The 20,913-nt window shown below is 51.7% G+C and overlaps 1 protein-coding gene across 7 annotated transcripts in view; it reads left to right on the forward strand.

Moving 5' to 3' along the window:
* Positions 1–232: 232 nt before the first annotated feature.
* RILPL1 (Rab interacting lysosomal protein like 1) overlaps positions 233–20,913 on the forward strand; it is a 39,159-nt gene continuing 18,478 nt past the window's right edge. For 6 of the 7 annotated variants that reach the window (XR_006707755.1, XR_006707756.1, XM_045458731.1 and 3 more), the window contains exons 1-4: positions 239–810; positions 8,250–8,400; positions 19,185–19,303; positions 19,897–20,118. Coding sequence is in view for 5 of the 7 variants with exons in the window: in XM_045458731.1 (XP_045314687.1) it covers positions 502–810; positions 8,250–8,400; positions 19,185–19,303; positions 19,897–20,118 (801 nt within the window). In the remaining 2 variants the exon portion in view is untranslated. Of the gene's footprint in view, positions 811–8,249; positions 8,401–19,184; positions 19,304–19,896; positions 20,119–20,913 lie in introns of all 7 variants that reach the window. The other variant, XM_045458732.1, reaches the window with a different exon arrangement.

The following is a 20,913-nucleotide window of genomic DNA, read 5'->3' on the forward strand; positions in this document are numbered from 1 at the left end:
CGCCGCCACCAAAGTTTCCCGGAGGAGCCGCGGCCGCCCTTCCTTCCCCGGCCCCGAGCCTGGGGGCGACCCCCGGGCGAGAACTGTTTCCGAGGGCGACCGGGCCCCGTCTCCGGCTAGACCCCGCGCCTCCATTGCGCCCAACTCGGATTCCCAACTTGGGAGGCGCCGCGGGCCTGCGCACGCGCGCCTTCCTCGCCGCCGCCGCCGCCGCCGCCGCCGCCGCCGCCGCCGCCGCCGCCTCCTCCCGCCGGGGAGCAGGCTCCGGGCCGAGCCGCGCACCGAGACTCGCCCCCCGCGCGCCGCCCTCCGGCTCGCGGTCCGCCGCCCCCGCCCATGCGGACGCCCGCCCGCCGCCCGGTGCGCCCTCGCCCGAGGGCCAGCTGAGCGCGGACCGCTCGCGGCGGCGCGAGGTGGGCCCGGCCCGGCGCTGCCCTCGACAGCGGCAAGTTTGGGAGTTGCACTAGTTTGCGGGGTGGGGGAGAGGCCGGGCGGGGGGCCATGGAGGAGGACCGGGGGTCGTCGCTGGCGGCCGAGTCGGCGCTGGAGAAGAACGTGGCGGAGCTGACCGTCATGGACGTGTACGACATCGCGTCGCTCGTGGGCCACGAGTTCGAGCGGGTCATCGACCAGCACGGCTGCGAGGCCATCGCACGCCTCATGCCCAAGGTCGTGCGTGTCCTGGAGATCCTGGAGGTGCTGGTCAGCCGCCACCACGTCGCGCCTGAGCTGGACGAGCTGCGCCTGGAGCTGGACCGTCTGCGCCTGGAGAGGATGGACCGCATCGAGAAGGAGCGCAAGCACCAGAAGGTGGGCAGCGGCCCCAGTCTGCCCATCCGGGGAATGGGGCCGCTGGGACCCAAGGGCCCTTCAGCATCCCGCAGCTGTAGGCGCACATGTTTGTGTATGCACGGGCTAGACGAGGAGAGAGACCCGACTGGATGAGAGAGGGAGGGAGGGAGGCCCCTGGCCCTCTTTTGTCCAGCCAGCGCCACCTGGCATATAACACCTCAGAGATTAGGGCAGTCCTTTGGAGTCAGACCTGAGTTCCAGTCCCACCTTTACCGTCTAATAGCTGTGTGACCTTGGGTAAGTTACTTAACCTCTCTGTGCTTTATTTCCTCGCATGTCAAATGGTGATAGTAATAAGACCCACCTCATTAAGAATTAAGTGTGATATATCTAAAGCGCGTAGATGATATTATTTTCCAGAAACGAAATAAGCCCTCTGCCCTTCAGTCAGGCCCCTTTCTTCTTCTCATCCCCAAACCCCCCCCCCCCCCCCCCCCCCCCCCCCCCCGTAGCAAAGGGGATGTGACCTCCAGCCACCCAGCTCATCAACCCCCAGACTCTGGGTTTCTATTTGCGAATTGTTCCCAGAATTCCTTCTAATTTATGAAACTGAAGTGCTTTCCCCTCCTTGATTTTATCTTTAATCTTCACAGAACTCTCTGAGGCAGGAATTATCTTCGTTTTACAAATGAAAATTGGGGGAGGGGGGATTTGCCCCAAATTAGTGCTGAGAGAATCCCAGGCCAGTGGAGGTGACTCTGGTGCCTCTTCCCCACCCAGGGGATAGGACACGATTTGGGGCAGCTTTAACCTAAGCTTCTGCCCTGTGAACAAGAATTCCTCGGAGTGCATGAATCAGGGCCTCTCTACTGGACTGGGAGTCTAGACAAGGTGCCTGGGGAAAAGGAAGTGGGAGATGTGTGGTTTCCTGCCCCAACCTCAGGCCAGGGAAGCTTCTGTCAGACCCTTTGGACAGAGAATAGGAGGAAACGCCTTTCCTAGGAGCAATCAGGGTGCCTGAGGGGGCTCTGGCTTGCTGTGTGGCCTCAGGAAATGTCCTTGGCCTCTCTGAACCTCTCTGGCAGGCCATAACCTATTGTGTTTCAAGGAAAATAACCCAGGCTGTGTATGTAGTCTTAACCTGGGGGCAGAACTGCCAGTGGTTAAGAGCACTAGTGTTTGGGAGGTTTGACAGTGTTTGTCCTCATAGGTCCCTGTGCCCTGAGGTCAGGAAGGAAACTCAAGCTCCCAAGTGTTGGGCAACATTTCCAAGATCATGCTCGGAGCTTGAAAATGCCCCAGCCCTGTAATTCATGTCAAGTTCCCAGGGACTTTGGAGCCAGACAGCCTGGCTTCACACCCTGCCACTGTGTGATCTTAGGCAAGTCAGCTCACCTCTCTGTGCCTCAGTTTCCTCAGCTGTGAAATGGGGATAATAGTACTCATCTCATAGGGTTGTGGTGAGAATTGAAGGGTTGGTTAACTTCCATAAAGTGTTTGGGACAAGGCCTGGCCCATTGTGAGGGCCTTACAAGTGTTAGCTGTTGTCTTTAGGCCTGGATAGGCTTTCAATGAGGTGTTCGTGGTCTGATACTGGGGACCACACTCCCAATCTCTTTTAGAGAGTCAGAGGAAAGGATCTTTGAAATCCCCTCGTGTGGCTGCCAAGGGGCTTAGCCCGGGTCACACAGAAGTCTCGGCGCCTCTGTTCCCACCCTTGACGTTGGAATTCTGCAGCAGCTGGGCTGGGGGACATCCTTGGGAGCCATCGGAGGCCGCTAGGCTTGGAGTCAGATGGCATTCCCAGCCAGCTGCACTTGTCACTTCTGGAACGCCATCAGCCAGGAAGTAAACCCCAGCATGCTCAGAGCTGAGGCTTGTTTGTAAACACTGAGGATGATCTCTCCTAAATCAGAGGGCAAAACCCTCTTCCCATCCCAGCCCCTTGTTTACTTTTCTTTGTATTCTTGGGATCAAGAGAGACTTCTCTGGGTTTTTTTTTTTTTTTCTTGTGGTCTCAAAGGCTCTTCAAGGTGTTATTTCCACAAAAATCTTCCTAACATGTCCTTGGTCTTATCAGTTTGTTCATTCCTCCCTCTTTTTTCTGCCTCACCCCCCTCCCTCTCTCTCTCTCAGCACAACGCATGCACCCTGTCTTCCGCCAACTCCTCCCCTGAGCATACCCCCCCGCCCCCAGATTTAGTCAGTTCTGCTCATCACACAGACTCAGGCCACAGTCTTGACATGTTCTGTCTATCTGGTTACTCAGTCTGCAACCCCGTTGATGGGCCACAGCATGCAAAGTGCCCTCCTAAGTGACATGGGCAGTGCAGAGACTAGGAAAGCTGGATCCTCATCTCAGGCAGTGGGTGGGTAACTGGGAAGACAGGAAAAATACCAACAGGCTTAGAAAGCAGTGGCTGTGCGGATACAGTTGTCTATATTGTTAACAGGATATGTTGTTCATTTGCTCATTCAACAGATGTATTTATCCAGCACCTGCTATGAACTGGGCACTGTTCTGGGCACTGGGGAGACAGCAGTGACCACAGTAGATGAGGTCTTTGGACCTGACTTTCTTGGACCTGACTTTCTAGTGCAGGGCTGTCCATAGAAATATTATGTGGTGGGGGGTGGGGGATGTCCGGGGTGGCTCAGTTGGTTAAATGACTGACTCCTGATTTCAGCTCAGGTCATGGTTCATGAGATCGAGCCCCATATTGGGCTATGAACTGACAGTGTGGAGTCCGCTTGGGATTCTCTGTCTCCCTCTCTCTCTGCCCCTCCCCGACTCGTGCACACACACTCACTCTCTCTCTCAAAATAAATAAATAAACTTAAAAAATAATATTATGTGACTTGTCACGTTAATAAAAAGACACAGATGAGGTTACAAAAAATTTTGATATCTTATCAAACCAAGTCTTTGCAAAATATTATTTCTGCATGTAATCAACATAAAAATTATTTTTTATTGAGATATAATTGACATATAACATTGTATTAGTTTTAGGTTACAGCATAATTTTTTTTTAATGTAATTTTTTTTTTTTTTTTTAATTTTTTTTTTCAACGTTTATTTATTTTTGGGACAGAGAGAGACAGAGCATGAACGGGGGAGGAGCAGAGAGAGAGGGAAACACAGAATCGGAAACAGGCTCCAGGCTCTGAGCCATCAGCCCAGAGCCTGACGCGGGGCTCGAACTCCCGGACCGCAAGATCGTGACCTGGCTGAAGTCGGACGCTTAACCGACTGCGCCACCCAGGCGCCCCTTAAATGTAATTTTTTTAATGTTTATTTATTTTTGAGACAGAGAGAGACAGAGCGCGAGTGGGGGAGGGGCAGAGAGAGAGGAAGACACAGAATCTGAAACAGGCTCTAGGCTCCAAGCTGTCAGCACAGAGCCCGATGTGGGGCTCAAACCCACGAATTGTGAGATCATGACCTGAGCCAGTCAGACGCTCAACTGACTGAGCCACCCAGGTGCCCCGCATAATTTTTAAAAAATGTTTATTTTGAGAAAGAAAGAGAGCAGGGCTGGGGCCTAGAGAGAGGGAGAAAGAGAGAATCCAGAGCAGACTCCTTAATGCAAAAGCAGAGCCTGATGCAGGGCTCAATCCTGTCTACTGCAAGATCATGAGCTGAGCCGAAATCAAAGAGTTGGACGCCCAACCGACTGAGCCACCCAGGCGCCCCTAGGTGTGCAGCATAATGATTTGATATTTATGTGTATTGTGAAATTGACCATCCATCACGTCATATAGTTACTCAAGTAATTATTAAATAGGTATTTTGCATTTTTTCCCTATGTCTTTGAAATCTGAGGTGTGTTTAACCCTGTTGCACGTGCTAGTTCAGACCAGCCACAGTTCAAGTGCTCAGCAGCCACATGTGGCTTGTGGCTACTCTATTGGATGGTGCAATTCTAGTGTAAGGAGATAGGTATTTTTTAAAGTTTTAAAATTTTCGGCTTGTGATAAGTGCCATGAAAGAAAAGAGTGATATGAAAGAGACTGACTAGGATGGGACAGTCAGGAAGGCTTCCCTGAGGAGGTGACATCTGGGCTGAGATCGGAATGAAGTGTGGGTACCCTCCACAGAGAGAGCTGGGGGAGGGGCGTCCTAGGCAGACACCACAAGTGCAAAGGCCCTGTGGTAGGAACGGGCTTCTTGTGTTCAAGGAACACAAAGAAGGCCAGTATGGTTAGAACAGAGTGAGTAAGGAATACGGGTGGGGGATGAGGTCAGGGAGGTGGATGGGTCTGATTATACTGGACTTAGTAGGCCCACATAAGGAGTTTGAAGACTATTAGTCCTGAGAAGGCAAAGGAGGTGATCAATCAGGGGTGACTTCCTGGGAGAGCCTTTTAGCTGGTGTGGAGGCAAGATTAAATTTGCTGCGGTCAGCTCAGGGGCAAGAGCCACATGCTGTCCTGTGCCCCCTTTGAGGGAAGGGAAAAAACAACCCTGAGGGTTAAAGTCTGTATTCATCTATTGCTGCTGTAACAAATTACCACAAACTTACTGGCTTGAGGTAACACAGTTTTGTTAGGATAATGCAGAATATGCTATTTATGGGTCATACCAATACGGATAGTACTGGATACAACTCTGGAGCTCAAAAATCAGAAAAGGGTTTCGCTGCGTTAAAACCGAGGTGTCAGAAAATTCATTTCTTCTGACAACTTTCAGGGAGAATCCACTTCCTTGCCTTTTCCAGCTTTTGGAGGCCACCGTGTTTCTTGGCTTTTGGCTCCTTCCTCCACCCTCACAGCCAACAGAGTACTGTTTTCAACTCTCTAGCTCTGACTTCTGTCGCCACATCATCGCTGACTCTGATCCTCCTGCCTCCCTCTTTCGTCTGTGAGGACCCTTTGATTACGTTGGGTCCGCTGGATAACTCAGGAGACTCCCCATCTCAGGGTCCTTAACTTAACACCTGCCAAATTCCTTTGCTGCGTGAGGTCACATAGTCTCGGGTTCCAGGGACTGGGATGTGCACGTCTTTGGGGGCCGCTGTTCTGCCTACCGCAGTCAGTTACACTTGACCGTTGCCCACTGGGACCCTCTGTGCTCAGCCTGTGCCAGATGCGAGCAGGGAAGAACCAGCTAGAAGAGCCTGTCTCTGCTTCCGGCCCACACCTGCGCGTGGGAAGGTCGCATGCCCGCCCCGTCATTCCACCACCGCTTCCGCCCTCTGGCCCTACCCTTCGCCTCCCTTGGTGACCTTGAACAGCTGTGCGAATACTTAGTTATTACCTCTCATTCCCCCAGCGCAGCAGACTTCCTGACAAAGGAGATGGGGATTTAGGAATGTATTTGAAAGATGAACGGAGGCCGTGTTTACCCGGCCTTGGGCCGGCTTGTGACAGGCTGTAGGAGGAACAGAAACCGGCAAACACATCTTTAGCATTTTCCGGGACCTGGGCACCATTCCAACCATTGACATAATCCTCATGACAGCCCTCAGAGGTAGATATGACACTATTTTCCACATTTCCAAGACACCCAAAGATTCAATAACTTCTCGAGCATCAGCTAGTAAGGGGCAGAAACAATATTCAAACAGGCCAACAGGCTTCGGTATCTATGCTTTCAACTGGCATTATGTCCCGCAACAGCAACCGCGTTCTGTTTAGTTTCTGGTTTTACAGCAGACTTTTTTTTTTTTTTAACATTTATTTATTTTTGAGAGACAGAGACAGAGCGTGAGCGGGCGAGGGACAGAGAGGGAGACACAGAATCAGAAGCAGGCTCCAGGCTCCGAGCTGTCAGCACAGAGCCCGACGTGGGGCTCGAACCCACGAACCGCGAGATCATGACCTGAGCCGACGTCGGACGCTTAACCGACTGAGCCACCCAGGCGCCCCAGAATTAAACACTTTAAATGGGTGAACTGAGGGCGCCTGCGTGGCTCAGTCGGTTGAGCGTCCGACGTCAGCTCAGGTCATGGTCTCGCGGTTTGTGGGTTCGAGCCCCACGTCGGGCTCTGTGCTGACAGCTCGGAGCCTGGAGCCTGCTTTGAATTCTGTGTCTCCCTCTCTCTCTGCCCCTCCCCTGCTCACGCTGTCTCTCTCTGTCTCTCAAAAATAAATAAATGTAAAAAAAAACTTTTTTAATTAAAAAAATAAAGTATATAATTCAGTGGTCTTGGGTCTATTCACAGAGCTGTGTAACTTTCAGTAGAATCAATTTTAGGATATTTTCATTACTTCGAAAAGAAAACCCATACCCATGAACGGTCATTCACTTCTCATTTCCCCACCAACCCTCCAACCCTAGACGAGTGCCAGTCTGCTTTGTGTCTCTGTGGATTTACCTGTTCTGGATACTTCCCATCAGTGGAATCATACACTGTGTGGCCTGACTGCCTTCACTTAGCAGCATGTTTTCAAGGTCCATGCATGTTGTTCTTCAACTGATGGACATTTCGGTTTCTTGCTCTTGGCCCTTGTGAAGAATGCTGCTGTGAACATTCACATACAGGTCTTTGTGTGGACATGGGTTTTCATTTCTCTCTTTTTTTTGGAATGTTTATTTATTTTCAAGAGAGACAGAGACAGAGAGCAAGCAGGCGAGGGGCAGAGAGAGAGGGAGACTAGAATCCGAAGCAGCTCCAGGCTCTGAGCTGTCAGCACAGGGCCCGACGCGGGGCTCGAACCCACACACCATGAGATCATGACCTGAACCGAAGTTGGGTGCTTAACCAACTGAGCCACCCAGGCACCCCTGGTTTTCATTTCTCTTGGGCAGATCCTTGGATTGGAATTGCTGGTCACATGGTACCTGTTTCTCTTACTAAGGGGCTGCCAGATTGTTCGTGTGCTCACCAGCAAGGCTTGAGGGCTCCAGCTTTCTCTCATCCTTGTCAACACTGATCATCTCTTTCCTTGATTACAGCCCCTCCCAAAGTAACTTCAATAGACTGATCTTAGTTATCCTCACGTCAACCCTGCGAGTCTACATGATGGCTCCCCCACTAAGGGAAACTGAGGCTCGGAGGGGTGAAGCGAGTTGGTTGCCCAGGACCGCTTCAAGAGACGCCTGTGTCAGAGACACAAGGAGTGCTGGGGCCCGGGGGCATCCCTGGGGGTCTTTGCAGCGTCTTTCTCCCTTGGAGAGAGGTGTGCCCTCACTCAGGGTCTACAGATCAGGGCCGCGACCTGCCCAGAGAGGTTGGGGGTGTTAGGGCCCCTGTGGCCCGGGGCCGCTCATCCGCGCTTTCGGTCTGTCTAGATAGTTAGGAGGTATGGTTGTAGCCCAGTCGGGTCCTTGCAGCACGAATGCGGGCCTTGCCCAGAGGAAGGGCACCTTCTGTCTCTTGCAGATGGACTAGTGGCGGCCTTGTTCTTGGTGCCCCAAAGCCCAGGCAGGCCCGGGCTGCTCCCGAGGGAGGGGGGTGAGGCCACCGCCCCGGGCAGGCTGTGACCCCACGGCCGGCCCGTCGCTTTCGCAGGAGCTGGAGCTGGTGGAGGACGTGTGGCGGGGGGAGGCGCAGGACCTCCTCTCTCAGATTGCCCAGCTGCAGGAGGAAAACAAGCAGCTCCTGACCAACCTCTCGCACAAAGACGCCAGCTTCTCGGAGGAGGAGTTCCAGAAGCACGAAGGTAGGAGGAGGGGCCAGCCCGGGAGGTCAGGGGAAGGCTGCTCCCACCATGATCGCCCACCTCCTCGGTAGCAGTCATGGTCACGGTCCCCAAGTGAGGGAGGACGCGTGCTAGGTCCCAGAGCCTTTTGTCTTGTGTGGTTCCTGTCACTCTGCCTGGAAGAGAATGTGTAGCCCTGCTTTACAGAAGGTGAAACTGAGGTTTGTTCAGTGGATTGTCATGGGTTCCTCCCTTTCGAGGCTCCGTTCTAGGCACGGGGGAAACACAGTGGACAAGACGAAGCCCTTGCCCTCGTGAAGCTTGTGTTCTAGGGCTGGGGAGGAGCTAGATGATAACCATGTAAACAAGTAGATGGCATGGTTCCAGATGGTGACCAGGCCTCTGGAAGAACCCAACCTGGGTGATAGAGGTGATTTGGTGGGGGGCTTCTTTAGATGAAGCGATCAAGGAAGGCCTCTTTGACAAGGTGACACTGGAGCCCTAGTGAAGTAATGGAGTGAGCAATGCAAATATCTTGGGAGAGAAGCAAGTTCAAAGGCCCTGGGGCATGCGTTCTGTAAAACCAGGAGGGCCAGTGTAACAGGAGAAGATGATCGAGGACAAAGGTGGTTAAAGATGAGGTCAGAGGGGTCAGCAGGGTCGGATCACATAGCCCCTGAGAGACGAAGGTTTGGATTTTATTCCAAGTGTGCGGGAAAGCAGCTGGACTCTTGCCATGGGCACACGTTGAACAATGAATGACTGAGGGTGGTAAACCAGATCTGAATGGCACTGGAGCCCCTAAACTGTCATTCACCCTGCAAGCAGTTATCTAGACCCTTCACTCCAGGCCCTCTGCTGCTTTTGGGGATGCAAAGACAGACATGGGATATGCTCTGAGCCCCCGTGGGCCTGCGTCAGCTCTGTTCTCCCCTGGAGCCTCCTTCCTAATCAGAGGCTGCCTGTTGTCCCAGGAATGTCAGACCTCTCTCTTCCTCTTGAAGAAACTCCCTGGGGACCCACACAAGCCCTCCTGCCTCCCCCTGCTCGATGGGGTGAGAGATGGGCTTGCATGGGGGCTGAAGTTCAGAACCATAGTTACACCTCTGTGAGGTTAAAGTAGCAGCACACTGATACGGACTGTAGGTGCTGCAATTCTGTTTTCTTTGGGTTTCCTGTGTTGACATGCATATCGTGCAATGAAAAAAAGTCTTAGTGGTTAGAAGGGTTGGCTCCAGAGCCAGACTGCCCAGGTGTGAATCCTAACCCAAGACTTACCTCCTAAGTGACTTTGACCAAGTCACTTGATCTTTGTGTGCCTAAGTTGCTCTCCACGTGAAAAATGGCAGAAACACTGTGTGTCACTCTTAAGGTTGTTGTGACAATTCGATGAATTAATGTCTGTAGTTTGCCTAGAATAGTACCTGGTACATACACACAGCAAGTGTCAGCTGTTATTACTGAATTTCTGTTACCTAGTCCAACCTCCTTATTGAACAAATGAGAAAAATTGAGGCTGAGACAGGGGCAGTGAGGTGCCCAAGGTCATACAGCAAGTTAGTGGTGAAGTCGGGACTGGAGCTTGAGTCTGCCAAATCAGCCCCCTCCCCCCCCCCCCACCCCCCAAAGAAGGCTTGTACCTCTCTGGGACCTCTTGATCTCAGGCCACCAAATGGGAATCGTGCCCAGCCCCAGAGATTGGGCCACTGTGATATTTTAGTGCCCAGGCGCTGACAGTTCTGGACAGAACACTGTTTATTCATTGACCCTTTGTAAACTCGTTTATCACTGAAGTGCCTGCTCTCTGCCTGGTGCTCTGGCTGGATTGCCATGTTGGAGGCCAAGAGGCACCTGCTAGGGCCCGAATCTCCCGTCCACAATGCCAGAGGGGGCAGGGATGGAAGAGTGCGGCCGAAGGAAAACTATTATTCTACTTACAACACTCTGACCCAGATGTGTGGGGTATTTTTTCCCCACACCAACCAATTTTCCAGGCACCAGCTGTGTGTCCTAGAATTTAATTCAGTTGTGACACTGTCTACCCCAGAGTTAGCATCAGACTCCACAAGTTGAAGGATCAGTCCCACGAGACCGCCCCCACTTCAGGTGTCCTTTGCAGGCGATGGGTCCCCAGGATACCCACATTTCTATCCACCTTGGCTGCAAAGTCACAGGTTCCCACAGCCATCCCCCACAAGCTCAGTACTTTTCTGGAACGGCTTACAGAACTCAGAGACACGCTATTACTGGTTTATAAAGGATACAAAGGATATTATAAAGGACTCAGATGAATAACCAGATGAAGAAGGGTACATAGGGTGGGTCCAAGCTCAGAGATTTCTGTCCCAGTGGAGTTGGGGTGTGCCACCGTCTGTGCACATGGATATATTCATCAGCCTGGAGGCTCTCTGAACCCCAGAGACCGATGGAAGCGCCATTCTGTAGGGATGCACGATGAAATCACTGGCCATTGGCGATTTGCTTTGTGATTAGGTCAATCACCAGCCCCTTCTCCCCCGTAATCACCAATCATATAGTTGGTTCCTCTGGCAACCGGAACCCCATCCTGAAACCATCTAAGGGGGCCACCAAGAGTCACCTCATTATCATAAACTCAAAAATGGCAGAAAGGAGCTTATGACAATAGAAGATACTCCTCTCCCCTCTTTCAGGAAATCACAAGTTTTAGGAATTCTGTGCCAAGAACTGGGGTCAAAGACCAAATGTATATATGATACGTATATATCATACATATATGTGTGTATGTGTATATATATATATACATATTATATGTGTGTGTGTAAAGTGCTTAGCACTTATATTCATATTCACATACATAAAATGTATATTATGTATATATAATTATATATTATAGGTGTAAATATATTTTTCTTATTATATTGCAATATCACAGTGGCATGATAATACACACTCAGTCCCTTGAATGAAAAATAAACCCAGCAAGTGTAATACACAAAGCAGGAGATTATAGGATAGGAGAGTTAAACCAGTTATACTGGAAGTTACATTAAATGTAAACGGACTATAAGTTCCAGATAAAGATTGTTGAAAAGGATTAAAAAAAATTTTTTTTCATGTTTATTTTTGAGAGAGACAGAGAATGAGTAGGGAAAGGGCAGAGAGTGAGACACAGAATCTGAAGCGGGCTTCAGGTTCCAAGCTGACAGCACAGAGCCTGATGCAGGGCTCGAACTCACTAACTGCGAGATCATGACCTGAGTCGAAGTTGGACACCCAACTGATTGAGCCACCCAGGTGCCCCTGTCAAAAAGGACTTTAAAAGTTCAACTGTATGTTGTTTCTAAGAGACCTCTCTGGTAAAGGCTGAAAGTAAAAGGCTGAGAAAAGATGTACTGTGCAAACACTAACCAAAAGAAAGGTGGTGTGGTTATATGGATGTAAGATAAAATAGACTTCAAGGCAGAGATCACGCTGATGATAAAAAGTTCAGTTCACCAAGAAAATGTGATTTTCAATTTGTGCATACCTAGTAATTTAGCCTCAAAGTATATAAAGCAAAAGTGAGGGGCTCCTGGGCAGCTCAGCCGGTTAAGTGTCAGACTTCAGGTCATGATCTCACAGGGTTCGAGCCCCACATCGGGCTCTGCACTGGTGGTGTGGAGCCTGCTTGGGATTCTCTGTCTCCCTCCCTCTCTGCCCCTTCCCCACTTGTGCTCTCTCCCTCTCTCTCTCAAAATAAGTAAGTAAATAAACTTAAAAAGAAATAAAGCAAAAATGAACAGAAATATGTCCAGAAGAGGCAAATCTATAGACACAAAGCAGACTAGCGGTTGCCAAGGGCTGCAGGGAGGTCAGGAAAGGGCGGGGGCTTGGGGGGTGACTCCTAAGGGGAATGAGGTTTCTTTAGAGGAGTGATAAAAACATAGTGGTAATGATTGCACAGCTTTGTGAACATACTAAAAACCACCAAATTCTACACTTTAAATATAATAATTTAAAAAGTGGACAAATTTATTTTCAAATTCTTTAATGTTTATCTATTTTTCAGAGAGACACAGAGTTCTAGCAGGGAAGGGGCGCAGAGAGAGGGAGACACAGAATCCGAAGCAGGCTCCAGGCTCCGAGCTGTCAGCACAGAGCCCTGCGCGGGGCTCGAACCCGTGAACTGTGCGATCATGACCTGAGTTGAAATCAGATGCTTACTGACTGAGCCACCCGCCCCCAAAGTGGACAGAAATTAAGAAAAAATACATCCACAATCGTCGTGGGAGATTTTAACATGCCTCTCTTAATGGACAGAGTAAGCAGAAAACCAAAACCAAGACAGTAGGGACACCTGGATGGCTCAGTCAGTTGAGGGTCTGAATCTTGATTTCAGTTCGGGTCATGATCTCAGGGTCGTGGGATCGAGCCCTGCGTTGGGCTGTGCGCTGAGCATGGAGTCTGCTTGGGATTCTCTCTCAAGAGATACCTCCAGGGATTCACCCCTTCTCACGCGTGTGCCTGCTCTCTCTCTGTCTCAAGAACAAAACAGTAAAGTTCTAGGATATGATCAGTGGATTAGTAAAGCCATGTCCGTGTGTGAGGGAGGGGAGACCAGCCCCAGCCCTGCAGATCCTGGCCCGCTGAGCCCCGGGAGATGCAAACAGACAGAGCATCGGAGGTACGAACCTGCTGCAGCCTGTGGACGTAAACGGCCGAGGACTGGACTCAGGTGGGGCCAAAGTTTGACTTTCTTCCCTCAAAAAATTGCCCGAGAGCTGAAGGCAGGAAATCTGCTTGGGCGTCTCGGTTAACATTTTCTGTCAAAGGAGACCTGAGCCTGAGCGGTTCCACAGCTGAGGCCCCCACGTCCAGCCTCAAGACTTGAGGACATTGATGGAGTTTTTCCCAATGTTTTACTTTCAGGAGAAAACAAAATGAAAAACAACTTTTCCAAGCAAAAATAAAATGCATGCATGTTATTATTATTTTTTTAATCAAACAGTGCAAACCTGTGGTGAAAACTCGATCTCCCTTCCACTGCTAATTCCTGTTCCCAAGCAGTCTGCCTGGAGGAAGCCCTGGAAAAACCCTTCACACTCTTTCTGCAGATTTTCTGTGCGTGTTCAAATGTCCATATTGACACAAATGCAGAAGGAAAACATCCCCTTTCACCCCCTCACAAATGGTAACTATTTCTAGATGTTTGGCGCCTTGGTTGTTGGGTTTTTTGTTTTCGTTTTACCTTTTTATTTTGGAATAATTTTAGATTTACAGAAAAGTTGCATAGTACAGAGAGTTCCCATAATGCCACTTATAGTATCCCCCTAAGAGTGACATCTTATGTCACCACGGTCATTGGTCACAACGAAGAAACCCACATTGGCATGTTACTATGAACTGTCCCACAGACTTTATCTGGATTTCACCAGGTTTTAGATTAATGTCCTTTTCTTGCTCCAGTATCCGGTCCAGGATGCCATACCGGATATAGTGTACCTTGATTTTTCACTTACTGTATCTTGCAGAATTGCTTCTTTGTTTTTTAAGAACGGCAAGGCAGTAGAGCAGAGGAGTTAAGACCATGAACTCGGAAGCCAGACTGCCCGAGTCCAAATCTGAGCTCCACCGGATCTCACCTGTGGCCACGTTATCTACCTTTACGTAATTCGACTTCCTCATTTGTAAAATGTGAATATTATCATAAGGATTAAATGAGTTGCTGCTTGGCACGTAGTAAGCACCAGATAAACATTTGCTGTGATTTGTTTTATAACTGCATTATTGAGATATCGATTCGCCCATTTAGAATGGACAGGCCAGTGGCTCTTAGCCTATTCAGAATTGTGCAGTCATCACTACAATTTAGGACATTTTCATCTCCTTGGAAGAAACACCAACCCCCTTAACCACCATTACCCGATTCTTCCCACTGCCATCCCACCCCCAGCCGTAAGCAACCACTGATCTGCTTTCTGCCTCCGTAGATTTGCCTTTTCTGGACGCTTCATGTAAATGGGATCGATTAATAGGTGATCTCTTGTGTCTGGCTTCTTCCACTCAGCGTGGTGACCTCAGGGTTCATCCACATGTAGCGGCTGTCCGTGCCTCGCTCCTTTTTATGGCTGAGCGATACCCCCCTGTACGGATAGGCCGCGTTTTCTGCTTATCCATTCATGTGTCGACGGACACTTGGGTTGTTTTCAGCTTTGGGCTGGTGTGAATAGTGCTGCTGTGAACATTCCAGCACAAGTTTTTGTGCAGACGTGTGTTTTCAGTGCTTTGGGGTGTATACCTGGGAGTGGAATTGCTGGGCTGTGTGGGTAACTACGTTGAGGTTATAGAAGAGCCCTCAGCTGCCTTTCTGTCTGGGACCTCTGGGGGTGACCTGGGGCCTCAGGCCGTGGCCGTGAACGCCCGGGGCGGCTGCTCCTGTGCACATCATCACATCTGTCCGCTCTGAGTGGGAGAGCTTTGCCTCAGCTCTCTCTCCAGACCCCTGTGGGCTTAGCCCCCATGGGCACCATCTGAGACGCCCTTCGTTGGCATCTAGCGTGGGTCCGACTCCCAAAGGGTTAGCTCGGGGAGGCTTGGGTTTTCCACTCAGCACAACCCCCACCCGAGTGGAGAGACCGGGCAGATGCCAGGCATGCCTTTCACGGTTATTTTTATTTTGCACGGGAAACCATGGGAACACAGCACGGACAAAAGCATTTCTGCCACCTGTGAGAGGAACAGACGTTGGGCAGAGGGGTCCCTGCGGGGAGGCGGAGCCCGTGACGTTCGACCTGTGTGCCAGGCGCTCCTTGAGATGTGGGGCAAGGCCCAGGGGCTGAGTGAGGATTGAGGGCGCCGCTGTGAGGTGTGGGGCGAGTGGGCCAGGAGAGCCTGTGTAGACGAGCTCGCCCTGCATATGCGACAGTGCTTATTAGACTAACATGGGGCACAGGGCATTGTCTGCCGTCTCCTGCTCCCTGGAAGTCTCCAGATTAAAGAGCACGTCCCTGCCCCTTGTTTTTGGAAATCCTTTTTGTCGGCTGGAGGGCAACGAGAAAAACTGCTTGTTAGGGATGTCTGGGTGGCTCATTCAGTTGAGCATCCGACTTCGGCTCAGGTCGTGATCTCCCGGTTCGTGAGTTCGAACCACACGTTGGGCTCTGTGCTGACAGCTCAGAGCCTGGAGCCTGCATCGGAGTCTGTGTCTCCCTCTCTCTCTCCCTTTCTGCCCCTCCCCCGCTCACACTCTGTCTTTCTGTCTCCAAAAAATAAATAAACATTAAAAAAAATTTTTTTAAAGAACAACTACTTGTTAGCATATGCGGAAATGAATTGCAGGTCTCAAAGCCATTGGACTAGGGAGATGTGGGGGGCGGGCGTAGGGATGTGCTCAAGGGTCTGGAAAAAATTCTTGGGCTCTGGCCAAACAACTCCGTAACCAGGAGAGGAGGAAAACCGACCACAGCCATTTTCTGAAGAGCAGCCTAGAACAGCAGTGCCCCCCCCCCCCCCCCCATAATATAAGGCATCGTGTTCTCAGAGACTGCCGGGTAGAGTTCAGATCCCAGCCCCACCCTTACCAACCGGGTCACCGGGGAAGGGCACCTACTATTCCCATCCTCAGATTCCTTACCTGTGAAATGGGAACAGCAGCTCCCGGCTCCTAGGATTGGTGAGAACAAAGTGTATGGAGCGTCAGACTTGGAGCTGCCCAGTAAAAGATGTCCCTGAGGGCGATTAGGTTGACTTGGTCCTACCAGCCGAGCCTTATGTGGAAGCTGAGAGTGACTGGTATGAATTTTAGCTCAGTAAAGACTCAGCTGTGCACCCTCTCCGGGCCTTTCCGCATAAGCTTGCCAGAGCGGTTGAGTTTCCTGGGGTTACTGTAGCAAAGCACCATGAACTGGGGCGCTTAAAACAACGGAAATGCGTCCTCTCACAGATCTGGAGGCCAGGAGTCCAAAGTCAAGGTGTGGGAGCCTCGTTCCGCTGCTGGAGGCCACCAGCGTGCCTTGGCTTGTGGCCACGTCCCTCCAGCCTCTCCACTGTCATGTGGTCTGTGTGTCTGTGTCAGAAGCCCCGTCTCCTTTCCCTTCTAAGGGTTCTGGTGCTAGGATTTAGGGCCCCCCTCGTGCGGCGTGACCTCGTCTTCATCAGTTGCATCTGTAGAGACTCTTTTCACGGAAGATCACATGCTGAGGTTCCAGACGGACAGAGGTTGGGGGAGGGGGTGCTCTTGTAGCCAGTACACTTGCCGATAATGTCAGGAGCTTGGGCCACGGGAGGCCGGCAGGATGGCAGCGTGGGCTCTGCCCCCACGATCGCCTGACTGTGTCAACCAGGTGCCACTAACTGGGTGCCACCAACTAGCTGTGTGGCCCTGCATAAGTTAAGTAGCTATCGTGTATCTCAGGCCTCTTCTGCCGTAACAACGAGGAAAACAGGAATTCTACTTCGTAAGGTTTTCCGAGGATGAAATGAGCTCTAAGTACAGTTTCGATCAGGTTTTTCCAGGAGACTCTGAGATGAGAATTCCTGTGCAGATGATTTTATTTATTTATTTTTTTAAGTATTCGTTTATTTTTGAGAGAGAGAGAGAGGCTGAGCATGAGCGGGGGAGGGACAGAGAGAGAGGGAGACACAGAATCGGAAACAGGCTCCAGGCTCTGAGCTGTCAGCACAGAGCCCGACGCAGGGCTTGAACTCAAAATATGCAAGATCATGACCTGAACTGAAGTCAGACACTTAACCAACTGAGCTACCCAGGCGCCCCCCCCCCTTTTGTAAATCTTTATTGTTAATTTATTATTTGTGAGAGAGAGACAGAGAGTGTGAGCAGGGAGGGGCAGAGAGAGAGGGAGACATGGGATCCAAAGCAGGCTCTAGGAAGGCAGCGTGGCATCTTGGAGAGGACATGGGACTCGGAGTCAGAAAACCGGGGTTGGAGGGCTTGGCTGCGCGACATTGAACAAGTCTGTCTCTGGGCCTCAGTTTTCCGTATGTGTAAGATGGGACTGATGTTAAAAACAACAACAATGATAATAATACCCACTTCTGGAAATAACACTGAAATCGGTTAAGGATATAAAGCGATTTGTCCTTAGTGGGCTTGGTGGGAGTGAGTCGTGCTTTGGGAATGAGGGGGGCAGCGGGGGATGGGTCCCGAGCGCATTAGCCTGGAGCGTCTACCCCGTGGGAAGCCCTAGAATACAGAGACAGTTGAGGCAGGATGGCTGCCCTCCAGGACATCCGCATTGTGACTGTTATAGAAAGTCTCTCGTTCTTCAGGAGCAAGGCCCAGGTCTTACCTGGGTTTGTGGCCCCTGCAACATTGCACAAATGCCTGTTCATGGTGTCGACCACCTGCTCGGGCATATCCAGGACAGGAGAGGGGAGATTCTCAGCGGGAAAGACGCAGATGGAATGGAGCAGGTTGGAGGAGGGAATCATGTAGGGAGAGAAAGGGAGAATGTTTCTCTCTTGTTAGTCTGTGGTTGAGGCTGACCACCACTGCTCCTGGGAAGCAAGGATTAGCTGTCCACCCCAGTGCTTTTAGGAGGCTGAATAATGGTCCCCAAAATATCAGGTCCTGATCCCTGGAATCTGTGGATGTTACCTCGTAGGGTAAAATATTTACAGTTGTGGGACGCCTGGGTGGCTCAGTCGGTTAAGCAGCTTGCCTTCCGCTCAGGTGGTGATCTCACAGTTCGTGAGTTCGAGCCTCATATCCGGCTCTCTGCTGTCAGTGTGGACCCTGCTTCAGATCCTCTGTCCCTCCCCTCTCTGCACCTGCTCTGCTCACCCTCTCTCTCAAAAATAAATAAGCTTAAAAAAAAATCTTTACAGATGCGATTTTGTTTAAGATCCTGAGAGGGGGAGGGGCGCCTGGGTGGCTCAGTCCGTTAAGCGTCCGACTTTAGCTCAGGTCAGGATCTTGTGGTTTGTGAGTTCGAGCCCCGCTTCGGGCTCTGTGCTGACAGCTCAGAGCCTGGAGCCTGCTTCGGATTCTGTGTCTCCCTCTCTGCTCCTCTCCTGTTCATGCTCTGTCTCTCTCTCTCTCTCTCAAAAATAACTAAACATTAAAAAAAATTAAAAAAAAAAAAAGATCTTGAGAGGGGAGGTTATCCTGAATTATTCAGGTGGGCCCTAAATGCGATCAAAGTGTCCTTATTATAAAAGTGGGGCAGAGAGAGGTCTGACACAGACAGAAGAGGAGGAGGCCCTGTGACCCGGAGGCAGAAACCAGAGTGATGTTGCCACAAGCCCAGGGACACTGGGAGCCACCAGAAGCTAGAAGAGGGAAGGGACTTATCCTCCCCTAGAGCCTCCGGAGGGAGCACAGCCCTGGCGACATCTTGACTTTGGACTGATTTTAAACTTCTGCCTTCTAGAACTATGAGAAAATAGCCTGATGCTTCAGGCTGTCTGATTTTGTCACTCGTGTTGCAGCGGCCACCCGTCCCCACGGTTTATGAACGCCCTAGATCACTTAGCGAGCACCTGCTGTGTGCCGGGCACCGTGCTAGCCGAGGGAATACGCAGTGAACAGGGCAGGCAAGGCCCTGCCTCCCAGGGCCGACTGTATACTTCGGGGGGCCAGGGGTGGCAGGAACAGACAGCACCCCTTGGCTTTGTCTCCCACGCTTCCTGTGTATTCGCTGAATCAGTCCTCACAGCGGCCGTGTGGGGTAGGTACTATGTTTCCCATTTTGTGGATGTGGAAACTGAGGCACAGAGAGGCTAGCCCGAAGCAGCGGCCGGGGCCCTGAGGCGGGATGAGCTTGGAGGGGACCGGGGACGGGGGACGCGGGGCTCACCCGCTGCCCTCGCCCACCCCGCCGCAGGCATGTCGGAGCGCGAGCGGCAGGTGATGAAGAAGCTGAAGGAGGTGGTGGACAAGCAGCGGGACGAGATTCGCGCCAGGGACAGGGAGCTGGGTCTGAAGAATGAAGACGTGGAGGCCGTGAGTGGCAGCCCCCGCCCCGTGCCCGCCCTCCGGGCCAGCGGTCCCCTCGCCCCCCTTCTGTCCTTCCGTGGGCTCTGGGCGGCGGGGTCCGGAAGCAGCGGCCGCGGGCCGACCCTCGGCCGAGTGTGCGCTGCCCCAGGAGGGAACGTGGCGCTGCCTGCCCCGTGACCTTGCTACTCCCACGCCCCGGGGGGTGCCGAGGCCCAGTCAGGCTTTGTTCTGGCCCCGACGCTTCCGTCAGCCCCGCCTCATCGTGCCCCTCCGGGAGCAGGCCAGCACGGTCCGGGCTGCTCTAGAAACCCTGACGGCGTCTGTGCCGGAATTAGAAAAAGATGCCCCATTCTCAAGGCATGCTACTTCTGTCCGTTCGGAAGTCGTCGTAATACACTGACGAAACACTTCTCTTCCCACTGTCATCAGATTATCCTAGCGTTTCTGGCCTCAGCAGTTCTAAGAATATGAGCAGACTTCAAACAAAGCAAGATGTCTCCGGTGCGAATGGCACGCCCGTAGGCGATTTGCCCTCGTGCAGTGCACCACACGAGCTACTGCGTGTGGCAGCCCCATAAACGGCCTTCCTCTTTCTCCAGCTGCAGCAGCAGCAGACGCGGCTGATGAAGATCAACCACGACCTCCGGCACCGCGTCACAGTGGTGGAGGCCCAGGGGAAGGCCCTGATCGAACAGAAGGTGGAACTAGAGGCAGATCTGCAAACCAAGGAACAGGAGATGGGCAGCCTGCGGGCAGAGCTCGGGAAGCTGCGAGAGAGGCTGCAGGGTGAACTCAGCCAGAATGGAGAGGAGGAGCCCGAGGTAAGTGGGAAGCCAGCCCCCGAAGCCAAGTGGGAAGGTAGGTCTGTGAGCCGGCTCGAGGTGGGCAAGGCTGCCTGGTTTTTCCCATTACCCTTAGGGGAAGTGGGAGGAGCCTGAGGGCGGGGCCATAGCGTGTAGCTGGCTAACTACACGGACTCTAGAGCTGGTCCGACTCGCTCCGAATCTAGCCCGTTACTACCTCCCTGACCTTGGATAAATTACTTAGACTTTCCGTGCCTCAGTTTCCTCATGTCTAAAATGGGAACAGTAACAGTCTAGCCCCAGGTCATCGTGACAATTAAGTGAGTTAGTTCACCTACAGTGTTGGCTGTTGTTATTGTTTACCGTGATCATCTGGAGGAGTCAAAAAGGCTTTTTCTGAGGAGGTGATCAAGGGGCGCCTGGGTGGCTCAGTCAGTTAAGCGTCCGACTCTTGATTTCGGCTCAGGTCATGATCTCACAGTTTGTGAGACTGAGCCCCGAGTTGGCCTCTGTGCTGACATCTTGGAGCCTGCTTGGGATTCTCTTTCTCCCTCTCTCTCTCCCCCTCCCCCACTCGTTCTCTCTTTCTCTCTCAAAATAAATAAGTAAGCATTTTTTAAAAAGAGGTTATCAAAAGAAGGAGAGAGTAAACAGTGAAGGGGGAGTGAGTTCCAGGCAGGGGAGTGGCACACGCAAAGGCCCTGTGGCAGGAGAAATTGCAGTGCAATCAGGGGAGCCTAAGAAGACAAGGGTGGCTGGTATGCAGTGTGAGGGGGAGGCAGAAGGTCTGAGTGAGGTCAGAGAGATGGGCAC

This window comes from Leopardus geoffroyi, chromosome D3 (genome assembly GCF_018350155.1).
Source record: "Leopardus geoffroyi isolate Oge1 chromosome D3, O.geoffroyi_Oge1_pat1.0, whole genome shotgun sequence".
Taxonomy (NCBI): Eukaryota; Metazoa; Chordata; class Mammalia; order Carnivora; family Felidae; genus Leopardus; species Leopardus geoffroyi.